The 16240-nt window shown below is 39.9% G+C and overlaps 1 protein-coding gene across 3 annotated transcripts in view; it reads right to left on the minus strand.

Moving 5' to 3' along the window:
• Positions 1–16240, minus strand: part of LOC124613242 (ATP-dependent DNA helicase DDX11) — a 166510-nt gene that overhangs the window by 33595 nt on the left and 116675 nt on the right. For all 3 annotated transcript variants that reach the window (XM_047141919.1, XM_047141918.1, XM_047141920.1), the window contains exon 11: positions 13762–13969. In XM_047141919.1, the coding sequence (XP_046997875.1) occupies positions 13762–13969 (208 nt within the window). The remainder of the gene's footprint in view (positions 1–13761; positions 13970–16240) is intronic.

The raw sequence follows: 16240 nt of genomic DNA on the forward strand, positions 1-16240 counted from the left end.
ATGAAATTGTTCCACAAATTCCAGGCCCTGAATTTCAAAATATAAAATGAGGATCTGATCAATAAATAAATGTTTAGTATTTTACATAGATTTGTTATATATGATACTAGTGAACCAGGCCATGTTTCGCAGATGCTAACTACTTACGGGAATTAGATAAACGTCCTAATCTGGGGCATCCCTTGGAATTGTGTTAGGATGTAAAATTCGGCTCCTCGTTTAACCTTCTTTCACAATGAGGATGCTAAACTTAAAAATATAATAAATCATATAAATTATGAATAAAAAAGGCTCTCTTGTTTTTGTTTTTTATTGTTTTTAAGGGCTAAGTCTGTAAGTATAGCAACTTCAATGACATTATTTCATGGTTGATTCTCCAGCTACTCTTGCCAGGTACATCCCTTCCCAGATTGCTTTGTTTCGGCTTGCCTGCTTGAGAGGCAAGACAATGAGCAGCACAAGTCTCCGCAGCTGTTCAGCGATCATCTTCGACAAAGGAACTGCTTTGCCACACCTCCTGCCGACACCAATCAGGGACAACAATGACATCATTCAGCTAGTAGAGCCAGCAGGCTATGAATTCTTTATCTCTGGCAGTGACAGCCAATCATGTGGATAGCCATCTGCACAGTGTTATAACCTGTAATACAAAGGCTGCAGACACAATTGCATTTCAAGAGTCACATTCTGCAGTCAACAGTCATTTCTACACCCTACCATCGCAATTAAGTAACTAGCAAATGGACTATAGAGAGAGACCATACTGGAATATGTACCACATTTATCCGAGTATAAGATGACCCCCCCCCCCCCTTTTTTTTCTTCAAGAGACTTCTTGAGAAAAAATTATTTTTAACATATTTTGACTAATCAAAGTTACAAATTGTTTTACTGACCAAGTATCTGATTAAAATGTTAACATTATATCTGCTGTAAATTTATGCCATTTATTGTTTGTCTACATTTTGATAAAATACGGAGAAATAAAATGAACAAAAAGAAATGGTTTACATTAACTTGTGAAGTGCTTTCTTTCCTCCTTTTTTCACTTACTAACTCTACCATTGTGATACCACTATTTTCAATCATCATCCTAGTAGCACAACTGTGAAATTTATATCTTCATTGTCACAAAGATTTGGCTGATTCTTCTGAATATGTTGCGATTTCTGAGGCTGTGGTGGGACCTGAGAACACAACTGTTTTTATCCGAATACCTACTGGATTTCACTTCTATACTGATGTGAGAACGTTATAATGTCACTTGCTTCCAAAGACACACCCTCTTGTTCCCATCATACATCATCATAGTTAACATTGACAGCATTTTAGAACAAAACACATAGGTATGCCACTGGACCCTATCTAGAGTTTTACCATCTCCTGCAGAAATTAATACTATTGTTGAGTACTTCTTCAATTTTACAGTCAGTTCCATCTTGACTACAACTGGATTCAGGCAAACTGCAGTTTAAACATGGTAGATGTTCTAAAAAAACTGAAATATGCGATATACATTCTCGTAGCTGGTAACACAATGTAATGTACTGCCTGCTCACTCATCTAATTCTCAACCAAGGTGGTGTCCTTGTTCCCCATCCAACCCTTCCACAGTGCCGTGCTTAAGCAACTGTGAAACATGAGCTGCAATATCTCCTAGGATGCAAGTCAGACATAAGAACAGCAACTAATACATAAATAAAATATAGCAATCACAATTCAGTCCGATTCTCGAATTTTTGCTCGCCCCGTGATCTACTCATGTTTGTTGGGTACTATCTCCACAACACATTTTGCCACTGTAATTTATTTTCTTAACAATTACAGTCAGTTTAATAGTAATGATTTCTTCTGTTGGAGATTTCATTCTAGATTCATTTTCCTCCTTGTTTCATGTGAATGTCACCATCATGCCCTAAAGCTGAATAAAATCTGATAACATTTTTACCTGGTATTCTAATACGTGAACAACAACCGAATTTCTCATATGCAACCCATTTAGTAAATCATTATAATCTCCACATAATCAAATAAAATATTGATCTGGGTTCAAAATGAAGTAGTGCTTTTTGAAGGACAACATTTCCACTTCTGAATGCTACCTTCCCTTAAAAAGCAGCATTAATGTTTCTATATGGTATCCACAAATGTATGAGAACTTTTACGGCAAACTTGTTCAAATATTACAACAGTTTCTAAGATGACGGAATTTAGTGTTTCACAAAACTGTCAAATTTTAAGAGGAGCTACAGATTGTTGTAGTGACTAGTTCGTAGTTTCCCACATATCCCTTGCACTAGCACTGCAAGAGTCACATGTCATTCGGTTGTTTGAACAATCTCAATACCGTATCGAGAGCTTCGGCGCATTGGGAAAACTTGTACCTATTTGAACATATCGTTTGCCCAGCCCTGCCCTTCCGATTTCTTCAAAATAAATCTGCATGTAACTTTAATATCCAAAGCTTCATATACAAATGAAAGAAGACCCCTATATGCTCTATTAAACAACGTAAAATTGTTAACCTCAGCAGCAATAGTTTAATCTGCAAATATAAGACAACCTTGCATTTTTCGAATGATAAATTTGGGAAATAACCTCATCTTATAATCAGGTAAATACGATACTTAGAGTTCCAGCCTCCTAGCAGAGCGCTGATCAGAAGCAGCAGCTTATCGGTCGTACACAGTTTGTATACATCATATAGGTTAATGGTACTCTAACTTACTTCTTCGCAGAATAGTGTTTACTAACTTTAATTTGTTGCAGACCCCCTGAATATATTCTCAGTACAAATACAGTAAATTTTCTTGAGAGCAAGAAGCTTATATCCATGAATCAGCATGGTTTCCAAAAGCACTGTTCGTATGAAACTCAGCTGCCCCTCTCAGACGATATACCACGAACTATGGATGAAGGCCAATAGGAAGATCCCATATTTCTAGATTTCCAGAAAGTGTTTGACATGCTGCCCCATCACAGGCTGTTAAAGCCAATACAAGAATATGGAATATGTCCACAAATATGTGAATGGCTTGAAGATTTCTTAAGTAATAGAACCCAGTATGTCTTCCTCGCCGGCAAGTGTTCATCAGAGATGAGGGTATCGACAGCAGTGCCCAAGGGAAGTGTCATAGGACCGTGTTATTCTCTATATACGTAAATAATTTGGCAAACAGGGTGGGGAGCAGTCTATGGTTGTTTGCCGATGGTGTCATCACTGAATGTCGTAGAAAAAATTTCTAGTTGGTGTGATGACTACAGCTAGCTCTATATGTAGAAAAATGTAAGTTAATACAGATGAGTAGGAAAAACAAACCTGTAATTTTTGGATACGGTGTTAGTAGTGTCCTGCTTGAAAAAAGACACTTCGTTTAAATATCTGGGCATAACGTTGCAAAGTGATACGAAATGGAACGAGCATGTGAGGCTTGTAGGAGGAAAGGCAAATGATCGACTCTGGTTTATTGGGACAAATCTATGGAAGTACGGTTCATCTGTAAAGGAGAGCACATGTAGGACGCTAGTGTGACTTGTTCTTGAGTAATGCTCAAGTGTTTGGGATCCATACCAGGTCAGGTTAAAGGAAAACATTGAAACAATTCAGAGGTGGGGTGCTAGATTTGTCAATGGTAGGTTAAAACAAGACGTAAGTGTTGCTTCAGGAACTGAAATGGGAATCTCTTGAGGGAAAGGGACTTTTCAAGGAACACTATTTGGAGGAAAGGCACTTGAAGCTGATAGCAGAATGTTTCTTTTGCCTCCAACATACACTGTGCACAAGGACCAAAAATATAAGATATGATAAATTAGGGCTCATTCGGAGCAATATAGAATGTCGCTTTACCCTCATTTTATCTGTGAGTGGAACAGGACTTGTGGTATGGGGTACCCTCTGCCACATGCCATAAGGTGGACTGCAAAGTATTGATGTAGATGTAGATTTAGGTGTAGAACTTACTCTACAATTTTGGGATAAATTTTAGGCATATCTTTGTGCAAGGCAACTTTGTAGGATAGCTTCCTATGAACAGAAGCATGTTACATGACTCCACTGAAATCTCATGTTAGTACATAGCGTGTAGTTTAGATCAATACTTCAGAGCTTGCTTATTATTTTGTGCAGTAGCTTCTACTGAAATGGGACTGTTGACACATTTTCCATAGAGAAATTTATTCTGTTTTAAGACATTTTGGATCTTCCGTTTTTAAGATACAGTGAGAAACCTGCAGAGCAGACTTTAGTGTTTGTTGGTTCCCCTTGTTCATATTTTGTGCATATTCCAACCTCAGTAGTGTCACACAGTTGTAGTAATTTTCTCTTTTGGGAGGCCTGTTTGTACTTTCTCAGTTACTCCTGACTGCTTTGTTTGTGTTTTTGAGACCTTATCTTTACACAGTACAATAAGGACAAGGGCTGTGCTTCTTGTGAGAAGAAACAAGGAAAAACTGAGTGCTGTCCGCAAATGGTTGGAAGCTGCATTGGCCACAGTCGCCAGGCTTCTTGCTACTACTCGAGGCTGCAGCAGCATCTGGGCGCCAGTACCAAGCTCTGCGAAACGATCAGTGGCATTGGAATCTCCCAGTGACCTCGTTGTTGCCGCATCTTCAGTTAAGTCATTGGTCTGTCTTCAGTCTTGAGTGAGTGGCAGACAACTGTGGCTTTGTGTGTCACTGGATGGAAGGCAAAAGGGGGAATACACTGCACAGCTGGCTTCTTATACCATACCAACATGTACAAGATGCTACCTAGTGTTGCTAATGCTTCTGAGTCAGCACAAGGCACCTCTCCTCTTGGCCCAGTGTCCAGTTTTCCTGTCCAGACCAGACAAGTGCAGAGTATGGGCGTGATAGTCGTTAGGTGCTCCAATATTACGTGGGTAATGAAGCCCCTCAGGGAAACAACAGGCGGGGTGGGAAAGAATGCCAGTGTGCACTTGTTATGTTTGCCAGAGGGTATTGTCCGGAACGTGGAGGAGTCCCTGCTGGCAGCCATTAAGTGCACTTGGTGCAACTGGTACATGTCAGCACAAATGACACCTGCAGCTTGGGTTCTGAGGCCATCCTTAGTTCCTTTCGGCATATGATTGATTTGGTGAAGGCAACTAGCACTGCAGACTGGACGGAGGCTAAACTCATTATTTGTAGCATCATACTTAGTGTCGATCACAGTACCCAAGTCTGGAGCAAGGTGGGAGGTCTAAACCAGGGGCACAGACTATTCTGCAACAATACTGGATGGAGAATTGTAGGTTTCCCCTTAATAGGTCCTGTGTGCACTATATACAGGAAGCAGCCACTAGGGTAGTGTAAGAATATGTGTGGCATGCGCATGGGTTTTTTTAGGCCAGAGGAACCCCCCCCCCCCCCCCTTCCCACTTGTGACCAGAGACGAACTGCTGTCAAAACTGAAAATATGTCAGTCACATATTCTCAGACAATGCTCGCCTTCGCAGATCAGTTATAGAACAGATTAATATGATATTGATAAACTCAGGGGCATCTAAGGAAAGGTCCCAGAATTAGTATCATTTATTGAAGGTTATAATGCCCAAGTAGCATCAGTAACTAAAAGTTGGTTGAATCTGCACGTGAATGGCAACAAAATCTTAGATAAGATTGGAATATTTATCTTAGTGATGTGTTAGTCACCAATGGTGGCAGTGCATTTATTCCATTAACGAATTCCACAATAACTTCTGACGTTATCATGGATTCTGAATGTGAGTTAACCTGGTTGAAGTTAAGCATCAAAGGTCAGTCAGAAATGGTAATCAGATGCTTTTATAGACTGCCTGGGTCAGAAGCTGTAGTGATAGAGCACTTCAGAGACAATTTGTAGAATATAATTAATAACTTTCTCCATCATGCTGTTGTAACAGGGGGCCATCTGTAACTCCCAGGCAACGACTGGGAGAGTCACGCTATCAAAACCAGTGCCAAAGACAGGGATTTGTGTGAAATTGTTCTGAATGTCTTGTCCAAAAATTACTTTGGACAGATAGTAAGAGAACCAACTCAAAAAGGTAAATTCCTAGACCACATACAGCTGCATGCAGCTAAGACTGCGGGTGGTTGGGTGATGTGCAGTAGCAAGGGACAGTGTTCCACGTGACACTCCAGCCAATAGCATCATTTCGCTGCTTCAGTCTGTCTCACAAGTTGCTGTAAGTGCTTTGAACATGTAGTGCAGACAATTATATTGTTTGCAAAGTGTTCATTGCGGCTGACAGATCATACAAGCACCAAATGCTACACAAGCAACCACGAGATATAGCATTCCGAGGTGTACCACTTCTTCAAAGGAGGAGCCGAAGCAGACGACTTGCCACCACATGGTGCTCACCCTAATGTTGTTAACAGCCAGGTGAAAACAGCTGAGGTGTGCAGTGTGGGACTGTGAACTGTGCAGCATATCTCCACTGAAGCAAACGTGTGTATTAAATCCAGTCGATCAGCATCTTTTAAATCATCAGGGAAGCGATGCAATCGTAAGAAGGAAGTAAGCGATCTGGACAATTTCTCTAAGAATGTTTTATGTCTGACAATATTTGATATATATTAGAGAGGCGAATATCCGACTGCAGACAAATTAGTTTCACAAAGGATAGAGAATCTGGATTTCAACGGCAGTCGACAGACAATGTCGTGAATATTAAAGGACATGGGGTTTCATTGTCGTAAGATAAATGATGGGAGAAAATTTGTTATGGAGAGAAGTGACATTGTAGCTGCACGACTGTAGTTTTAGTAGGATTGCAGGAGTATCAAGACAGTGGAACATCTTCCATTTATTATATCGATGAAACATATGTAACAAAAAAAAAACACATAAGGTCATTGTGCTGGAAAATGAGCAATGGGATTGGTGATCTTGAAGTTCCAGTAGGTAAATATAGTCGACTTATTGTACATGCAGGATCAGCAGACAAATGGTTCATTCCTGAGAGTAAACTAATATGTAAGAGCTCTGAGGATTACCATAATGAGATGACATACGGAGTATTTAAATAATGGTTTACAAAACAATGATTGCCATACCTCTGCCCAAATTCAGTTATTGTGATGGAGAATGCAGTATCCATTCAGTGCGACTCAACAAGGTTCCTTAAACCCACACCAGGAAGTCAGATATTATTAACTGGTTATCATCATGAACCAGAGCAGAACTGTTGCTGTTTGTCATTGCAAATAAGCTAGCTATGAGACAGATGAGATCGCTAAACAAGATGGGGACCAAGACATTACCACTGTATCACTGCCATTACAATCCTGTCAAGAGATGTTATGGGCGCAGTTGGAAGCTTACACTGCAGAAAAGAACAATACCTTTAAAATTTCAGAGCAATATGATTTCTCCGTGGGCAGACTGCGTAAGGTATGCAAAAAAATTACAGGGTTAGGACTATTGGCTTGAAGTTGGTGAGTACTAAATTCATCATCGCATTCTATGTGTGGCAGTTGAATCTGTGGTTGCACTACAGGTTATTAATAGTTATGAGCCCATCTTTGAAATAACGATTATGCAGTTTTATATTTTATTTGTGTAGAGGCAAGCAGTGATTGCTAGTAGCTCTCATAAGGGTACACAGAAATAATTTCTCATATTTCACAAAATCAGTCATTTCTCATCTTGTTATGATTTGACAAACTCGGCAAGTACAGGATTAGCTACATGAGTAGTTCATAGGGTTGACCTTCAAGTTCATGATCAACAGTTAGCATTATTTCAACATATGTTACATTAATGTCACTGTTGAGTAATACTTTGTAGTAGTACTTTGTTTATATTTTCGCTCATACATACTTCAGTGTTATTACATACTGATCAATAGGGCTTTTCTTTTTTTACACAATTGCCTATCTTGGCTGCTCCAGGTATACTTTACTAAAATGTGTCATTTGTAATTTTTGTAAAGTCAAGTTACTATAAAATTTCATTCTCATTGATGTCGTGTTTGCTTTAGCATATTTTCCCTGCCACGATTAAAATCATTTCAATGCCTGTCTGTGTTGTTGCTGTCTCTGGTTGTTCGAAAACAGTAGCAGACAACGGCATTGTCTACAAAATCCACTGTCCAAAATCTACTGCTCCATCTCTGCAGGCTGTTACAGCAACCAGTTTAAAAGTGTTTCAGAACAAAAACAGTCTCTGTTGCGAAATTATTTAAAGTCAATGGTGCGTTTCACCATTTTGTTCATTCTTGTTTTCAAGAAGGGTTGTAGGACAGATGCGCGTGATCATAGGCGTATTTTGTTGTTGTCGATCTGTTGCAGAATTGAGGGCCATGTTTTATGCTCAAGAATTATGACATTACTGGAGAACTGAAGTCTTTCAGAACTCAGCTTACTCTACTCCTCTATCAGATCCATAGCGCTGTTGACAACGGGCTCAGGTTGATGCAGAGTTCCTTGACTTCAGGAAGGCATTTGACAATGTCCGCACCGCTGTTTAGTGAAAAAAATAAAAGCTTACTGAGTATCGGACCAGACTTGTGACTGGATTCAATACCTCCTTTGAGACAGAACTCAACATGTCGGTCTTAACGGAACAAAACTGACAGATGTAAAGGTAAATGCTATAGGACCATTATTCCAGAATGAGATTTTTCACTCTGCAGTGGAGTGCACGCTGATATGAAACTTCCTGGCAGATTAAAACTGTGTGCCGGACTGAGACTTGAACTCGGGACCTTTGCCTTTCGAGAGTAAGTGCTCTACCATTATTGTTTACAATCTACATCTACATGTATACTCTGCAAATCACATTTAAGTGCCTGGCAGAGGGTTCATCGAACCACCTTCACAATTCTCTATTATTCCAATCTTGTATAGAGCACGGAGAGGATAAACACCTATATCTTTCCATTTAAGCTCTGATTTACCTTATTTTATCTTGGTGATCGTTCATCCTATGTAAGTCGGAGTCAACAAAATATTTTCACATTCAGAGGAGAAAGTTGGTGATTGGAATTTCGTGAGAAGATTCCGTCGCAATGAAAAACACCTTTCTTTTAATGATTTCCAGCCCGAATCCTGTATCATTTCAGTGACACTCTCTACCATATTTCGCGATAATACAAAACATGCTGCCTTCATTTGAACTTTTTCAATGTACTCTGTCAGTCCTATCTGGTAAGGATCCCACACTGTGCAGTAGTATTCTAAAAGAGGACGGACAAGCGTAGTGTAGGCAGTCTCCCTAGTAGGTCTGTTACATTTTCTAAGTGTCCTGCCAATAAAACGCAGTCTTTGGTTAGCCTTCCCCATAACATTTTCTATGTGTTCCTTCCAATTTAAGTTGTTCATAATTGTAATACCTCGGTATTTAGTTGAATTTACGGCTTTTAGATTAGACTGATTTATCGTGTAACCGAAGTGTAATGAATTCCTTTTAGCACTCATGTGGATGACCTCACACTTTTCGTTATTTAGGGTCAACTGCCAATTTTCGCACCATTCAGATATCTTGTCTAAATCTTTTTGCAATTTGTTTTCATTTTCTGATGACTTTATTAGTCGATAAACGACAGAGTCATCTGCAAACAACCGAAGACGGCTGCTCAGATTGTCCCCAAAATCGTTAATATAGATAAGGAACAGCAAAGGGCCTATAACACTACCTTGGGGAACACCAGAAATCACTTCTGTTTTACTCGATGACTTTCTGTCAATTACAACGAACTGTGACCTCTCAGACAGGAAATCACAAATCCAGTCAGATAACTGCAACGATGTTCCATAAGCACAGTTTCACTATGAGCCGCTTGTGTGGTACAGTGTCAAAAGCATTCCGGAAATACGGAATCAATCTCAAATCCCTTGTCAGTAGCACTCAACACTTCATGTGAATAAACAGCTAGTTGTGTTTCACAGGAACGATGTTTTCTACACCCATGTTGACTGTGTGTCAATAGACCGGTTTCTTCGAGGCGATTCATAATGTTCGAACACAATTTATGTTCTAAAATCCTGCTGCATTTCGACGTTAACGATATGGGTCTGTAATTTAGTGGATTACTCCTACTACCTTTCTTGGTGTGACCTGTGCAACTTTCCAGTCTTTGGGTATGGATCTTTCGTCGAACTAACGGATGTATATGATTGTTAAGTATGGAGCTAATGCATCAGCATACTCCAAAAGGAACATAAATGGTATACAGTCTGGACCAGAAGACTTGCTTTTATTAAGTGATTTAAGTTGCTTCACTACTCCGAGGATATTTACTTCTACATTACTCATGTTGGCAGCTGTTCTCGATTCGAATTCTGGAATATTTACTTCGTATTCTTTTGTGAAGGCATTTCGGAAGGCTGTGTTTAGTAACTCTGCCTTGGCAGCACTGCCTTCAATATTATCTCCATTGCTATCGTGCAGAGAAGGCAGTAATTGTTTCTTGCCGCTACTTCACATAAGACCAGAATCTCTTTGGATTTTCTGCCAGGTTTCAAGACAAAGTTTCATTGTGGAAACTGTTATAGGCATCTCGCATTGAAGTCCGTGCTACATTTCGAGCTTCTGTAAAAGATCGTCGATCTTGGGGATTTTGCGTCTGTTTAAATTTGGCATGCTTGTTTCGTTGTTTCTGCAACAGTGTTCTAACGAGTTTTGTGTACCAAGGAGGATCAGCTCCATCGTTTGTTAATTTATTTGGTATAAATCTCTCAATTGCTGCCAATACTATTTCTTTGAATTTATGCCACATCTGGACTATACTTATATTATTAATTTGGAATGAGTGGAGATTGTCTCTCAGGAAAGTGTCAATTGAATTTTTATCTGCTTTTCTGAATAGGTATATTTTTCACTTATTTTTCGAGGATTTGGGGATTACAGTATTCAATCTCGTTACGACAACCCTGTGTTCACTAATCCCTGAATCGGTTTTGATGCTCGTTATTAACTCAGGATTGTTTGTTGCTAAGAGGTCAAATGTGTTTCCACAACCGTTTACTATTCGGGTGGGCTCATGAACTAACTGCTCGAAATAATTTTCAGAGAATGCGTTTAGCACAATTTCGGATGATATTACATGTGTACCTCTAGAATTAAACATGTATTTCCGCCAACATATCAAGGGTAAATTAAAGTCACCACCAACTATTACTGTATGAGTCGGGTACACGTTTGAAATCAGACTGAAGTTTTCTATGAACCTTTCAGCAACTGTATCATCTGAATTGGGAGGTCAGTGAAAGGATCCAACTATTATTTTATTCCGGTTGCCAACAATGACCCCTGCCCATACTAACTCAGAGGAAGTATCTACTTCAATTTCACCACAAGTTAAACTACTTCTGACAGCAGCAAACATGCCACCACCATCCTTTCGGAACACCGTTAGGTTCTTCACAAAAATTTTGGCTGAACTTATATCCGGCTTTGGCCAGCTCACAGTGCCTATAACGATTTGAGCATCAATGCTTTCTATTAGTGCTTGGAGCTCTGGTACTTTCCCAACACAGCTACGACAATTTACAACTGTATCTACGTTTTTCCTGTGTTCAGCCTGCACCCTTTGTGACTGAGGCCCTTCTTTTGTTTTCCCGAGACCCTCTAACCTAAAAAACCGCCCAGTCCACGCCACACAGCCCCTGCTACCCGTGTAGTCGCCTCCTGCGTATAGTGGACACCTGACCTATTCAGCGGAACCCGAAACCCAAACACCGTTTGGCACAAGCAGAGGAATCTGCAGCCTACACGGTTGCACAACCGTCTGAGCCTCTGATTCAGACCCTCCACTCGGCTCTGTACCAGAGGTCCGCAATCGGTCCTGTCAACTATGCTGCAAATGGTCAGCTCTGTTTTCATCTTGCAAGAAAGATTGGCAGCCTTTACCACTTCTGTTAGCTGCTCGAAACCAGAGAGAATCTCTTCTGATCCAAAGTGACACACATCATTCGTACCGACATGAGCCACCACCTACAGTTGGCTACACCCTGTGCTCTTCATGGCATCCGGGAGGACCCTTTCCACATCTGGAAAGATTCCACCCGGTATGCACACTGAGTGCACATTGGTTTTCTTACCCTCCTTGTCGTCCAAGTCCCTAAGGGGCCCCATAATGTGCCTAACGTTGGAGCTCCCAACTACCAATAATCCCACCCTCTGCGATTGCCCGGATCTTGCAGGCTGAGTGGTTTCCTCTGAAACAGGACAGGCAACAACACCTGGCTCAGTGACAGTGTCAGCCACAGACAGCACCTGGAACCTGTTTGTCAGACACATCGGGGAGGCCTTATGTGCGGCCACCTGGGAAGTCTTTCGCCGCCTGCTTCTCCCCAGGGCGACCTCCCACTTGACCACAGGTGAGGTGTCAGCCTCAGTGCCAGCAGTAACTGAGTTGGAAACTGGTGAGGACCGATTGGAGGACTCCGACATGCTGGACGTCTGTTGGATCCCCACGGCCAGCCCACAACAGTGGTGCCCATCCACTGCAGCCTCAAGCTGTGTAACCGAAGCCATCACAGCCTCAAGCTGAGAGCAAAGTGTCACCAACTCGGCTCGCATCCGCACACTACAATCGCAGTCCCTGTCCATACTAAAGGCCGTGGAAAACTAAACTATGCAGATAAACGGACTATCGGCACATACTGCGCAACTCAACTGTAGACCCTGAGGAAAACACACGAACTGTGTCTAGTAATACGCAGAGATTCAAAAACCTACCTACCGAAGCACTCAGGTGAAACTAAATAATTTGTCCCTGATTATTGTACATAAATGATCCAGTAGAAAGAATCGGAAGCTGTTCACAGATGATGCAGTTGTCTGTAAGAAAGTAGTAATGCCAGAAGACAAAATCAAGTTGCAGAATGACCTACAGAGGATTCATGAATGGTGCGGGCTCTGGCAGCTGGTCTCGCATGTAAATAAAGTTAACAGATTGTGCATACATAGAAAAATGAATCTGCTACTGTGAAATACACTATTGATGACAAATTCCTGAAAATAGTATCTACTGTAAAATACCTAGGAGCAGCTATCCGTGGCGACCTTGAGTGGAAGGACCACATGAAAAAACAAAAGAAAGAGAGGATGCCAGACCGACATTCACTGGAAGAATCTGAAGAAAATGTGACACATTCACAAGAGAAGTGGCTTACAAGGCATTTGTTTGAATGATTCTTAAATATTGTTCATCAATCGGAGTTCCTTACCAAGTAGGACTGATCGAAGAGATAGAGAAGATCCAACAAAGAGCAACGCATTTCATCACGGGATCGGTTAGTCAGTGTGGGAACATTACCAAGGTGCTCAACAAACTCCAGTGGCAGAAAGGGCCCACTGGTGGTAGGATGTCTTTGCCTTCTCTTGAGTTTTGAATGGGCAGGCAGCCAATTATAAAAGGACCTACAGTTAAAAATTAGAACTCCATACCATAATATTTTTCACATTAACAAACACTGCCAGAGGGTAAAAGTAGACATAAGTAACAGAAAAAAAATCCTTGGATCAATTGGGAATTGAAACCTGGGCCTTTGGTTTATAGTATGACATTTACCTACTGAGCAAACAAATCACACATCTCAAAAATATATAAAGCCTATACTGCTTATCAAAATATCAGGTGTTTTTTTTTCCACTCTTAACAAAAATTAATTACTCTTTTTCAATTATATTCAAATTTAGATAATCATGATAGAACTGTTTTATACAGGAAATTCAACAAAAAAATAATAAAAATATCAATCTCAGTTGAGGTAGGTTTATATTTGGTATAATATGTGCAAAGTCCACCTTGTGGCAGTGTGACAGACCTTGGCAACTTGATGATGGGCTCTATGTGTGCAGCAGGGTTGAGTAGCATGAAGCGCAGTCTGCCCTTCCCAAGCACCGTATTTATGGACACCAGTACTCGCCCATCATCACTCTTTGTTGTCAAGGCTTCAAGGAATGACACTATAGATGGTAGTGGATTCCCGAAAGAGGTTTCCTTCCTCACAGTATTTTGCAAGGGTGTTTGCTCTGCAACACACAAAAAACATGAAAGCATTCACAATTCTGAAAATATTGCGGTGAGTGGGGAACACACAATTATACACAGTAGAAAGTAAAATGATAAAGCTTTAACGTTAGAATATGGTAATGCAGTAGGGAATTAAAATATTCATTTCTTCTTAACGAAATTTACATATTTCAATAGCAATTTTTAAAAATATTAACTTTAAAAAAATTAGCATAGAACAGCTATGAGGTTTTTACAACAATTTATTCTGCCACGTATGTTGTCACATGTAAATTTATTTGTACACATTTCTATCCATTATATATCACAAAAAGTTATTATTATGAAAATATTGTAGAAAAGCACACTTTACATTCAATGTTAGGGGAGAATAGTTTAGTTTAGTAGTGGTCAGCTGTTAAGCAAATAGTTCAGTATAGTTCTATTAAAATTATTTGATGAACAATGGAAAATCTAGGATGGAATAAAGACAATATTATGAAAAGGATAGATTGCTACTCACCATATAGAGGAGATGTTCACTGTGGCCACTGAGGCCACACTATGAGCATCTGTGCATGATTGGAGAAGCAATCTGGTTGGTGGGGGTAAGGATGAGGTTTGGGCAGGGAGGGGAGAAGGGATAGCACAGTTGGGACGCAGGGCAGTAAAGTGATGTTTGTGGCAGCATACAGGGATGTGGTGGTGACAAGGCAGGTAGGGTGTATACACCCTGGTACAACATGGAAATCCGAGAAAAACACCGGAATTTTTTTAGAATTCTGGGAATTTTTCAGTGTTTTAGTTCTCAGTTAATTTTTTGGAATTTTGACTGCTAAGAACTGATAGTCCAACAAAGAATACTACTGTATTCCACTACTGCAGAATTATGCTGCACCACTAAAAGAAAAAAAAAAAATTGCGTAAAACTTAAGTTGTAAAGGAAATGCGCTATTTACAACAAAACACACTGCACATGCAAGCATCTGCCAACAGCAAAATCTGTTAAAGGCATTAGGACGAAAGACTATCACGTTTAGTGATTTTGCTGTTTCCTCTTTGATTAGAGCTCTCAAGTCAAATGAAAGCAAAACGGATTTCTGAGGCCGGGAGCCATCAATTGAATTAAAATATATTCACATAATTATGGAAGACTACAATACATTGAGGTTTGTTTTTATTATTATTATTTTATTTCCAGGCTTTTGACAGTGAAGCATTAATTGCCTTGCAGAACGATGAATTTATTTTCGTTGGCTTGCTAAAGAAATTTGGCTGTTATTAATCTTTTGCACTGAGGCAGTCAATTTATTTGAAACAAATTATTTCATTCCAGACTATTGGTCAGTTTCAACTGTTTGCTGGATTTCAAGTGCAAGTTTTCATCTTCTGGCACATATGGCATTATGCCATAATAAAGAACCAAACATGAGATAGTGCAGTACTGGTACTCTAATAAAATTTATATCCCGAAAACCATGTTGAAAAGCTTAACACCAGGTTGGGGCCTACTTCATTGTGAATCAGAACACACGAATGTGCACAGTAAGCAGAATTATGTATTTTATTATGGTTTACAAAATTCCGATACTCTTGGTGTATCATCTGATGCCCTGTTTCTTTTATGATGTAATGTAATATTTCTTAATGCTTTAAATGTATGAACATACAGGCTTCCTACGTCATCGTAGCTGCGCACACACAGTAATGACTGTTTTCTGGTGGTCAATGGCAATTGCTGAAATGAACCTGTTTCTAATAGCTGCGGGAAAATATTGCAAATGGTGGTTTGAAATGCGTCACTTTCAGTGTAAATTACCTTTTACACAAGATGAATTATGTTGCATCTGAGAATGTGCAATGAATTTCTTAAATCACATTGTGTTTACTCTCATTTAAAACTTAACCATTTGAGGACCCATTTGAGGAGCAGCCACTTAGAACAACTTCAAGCCAAGAAGACCAGACATTTATGTCATTATTTAAAAGTTTTTCTGGCATATTTGTGTGATGTATCTTAAAGTGTAAAAAAAGACCAATTTGTAAGTGAAAGTTAAGCTTTTCTGGTAGCTTATTGATCCCCAAGACCTGTATTATATGTGAAAGCGTAGCTTTTCTTGTAGCCACACTTGTATATTAATTTAAACCATTAACTTTTCCTATTTGTGTGTTTGTGAACAGTCCAGGCCTACCTTCGTGATGTACCTGCCATGGCCTGTTTTTCTCGTAGGCCTTGTTCTATACTCTGAATATCTGCTTTCATTGGCTGGCGAGATCACGTGACATAAACT

Source organism: Schistocerca americana, chromosome 4, assembly GCF_021461395.2.
Source record: "Schistocerca americana isolate TAMUIC-IGC-003095 chromosome 4, iqSchAmer2.1, whole genome shotgun sequence".
In the NCBI taxonomy this organism is placed as follows: domain Eukaryota; kingdom Metazoa; phylum Arthropoda; class Insecta; order Orthoptera; family Acrididae; genus Schistocerca; species Schistocerca americana.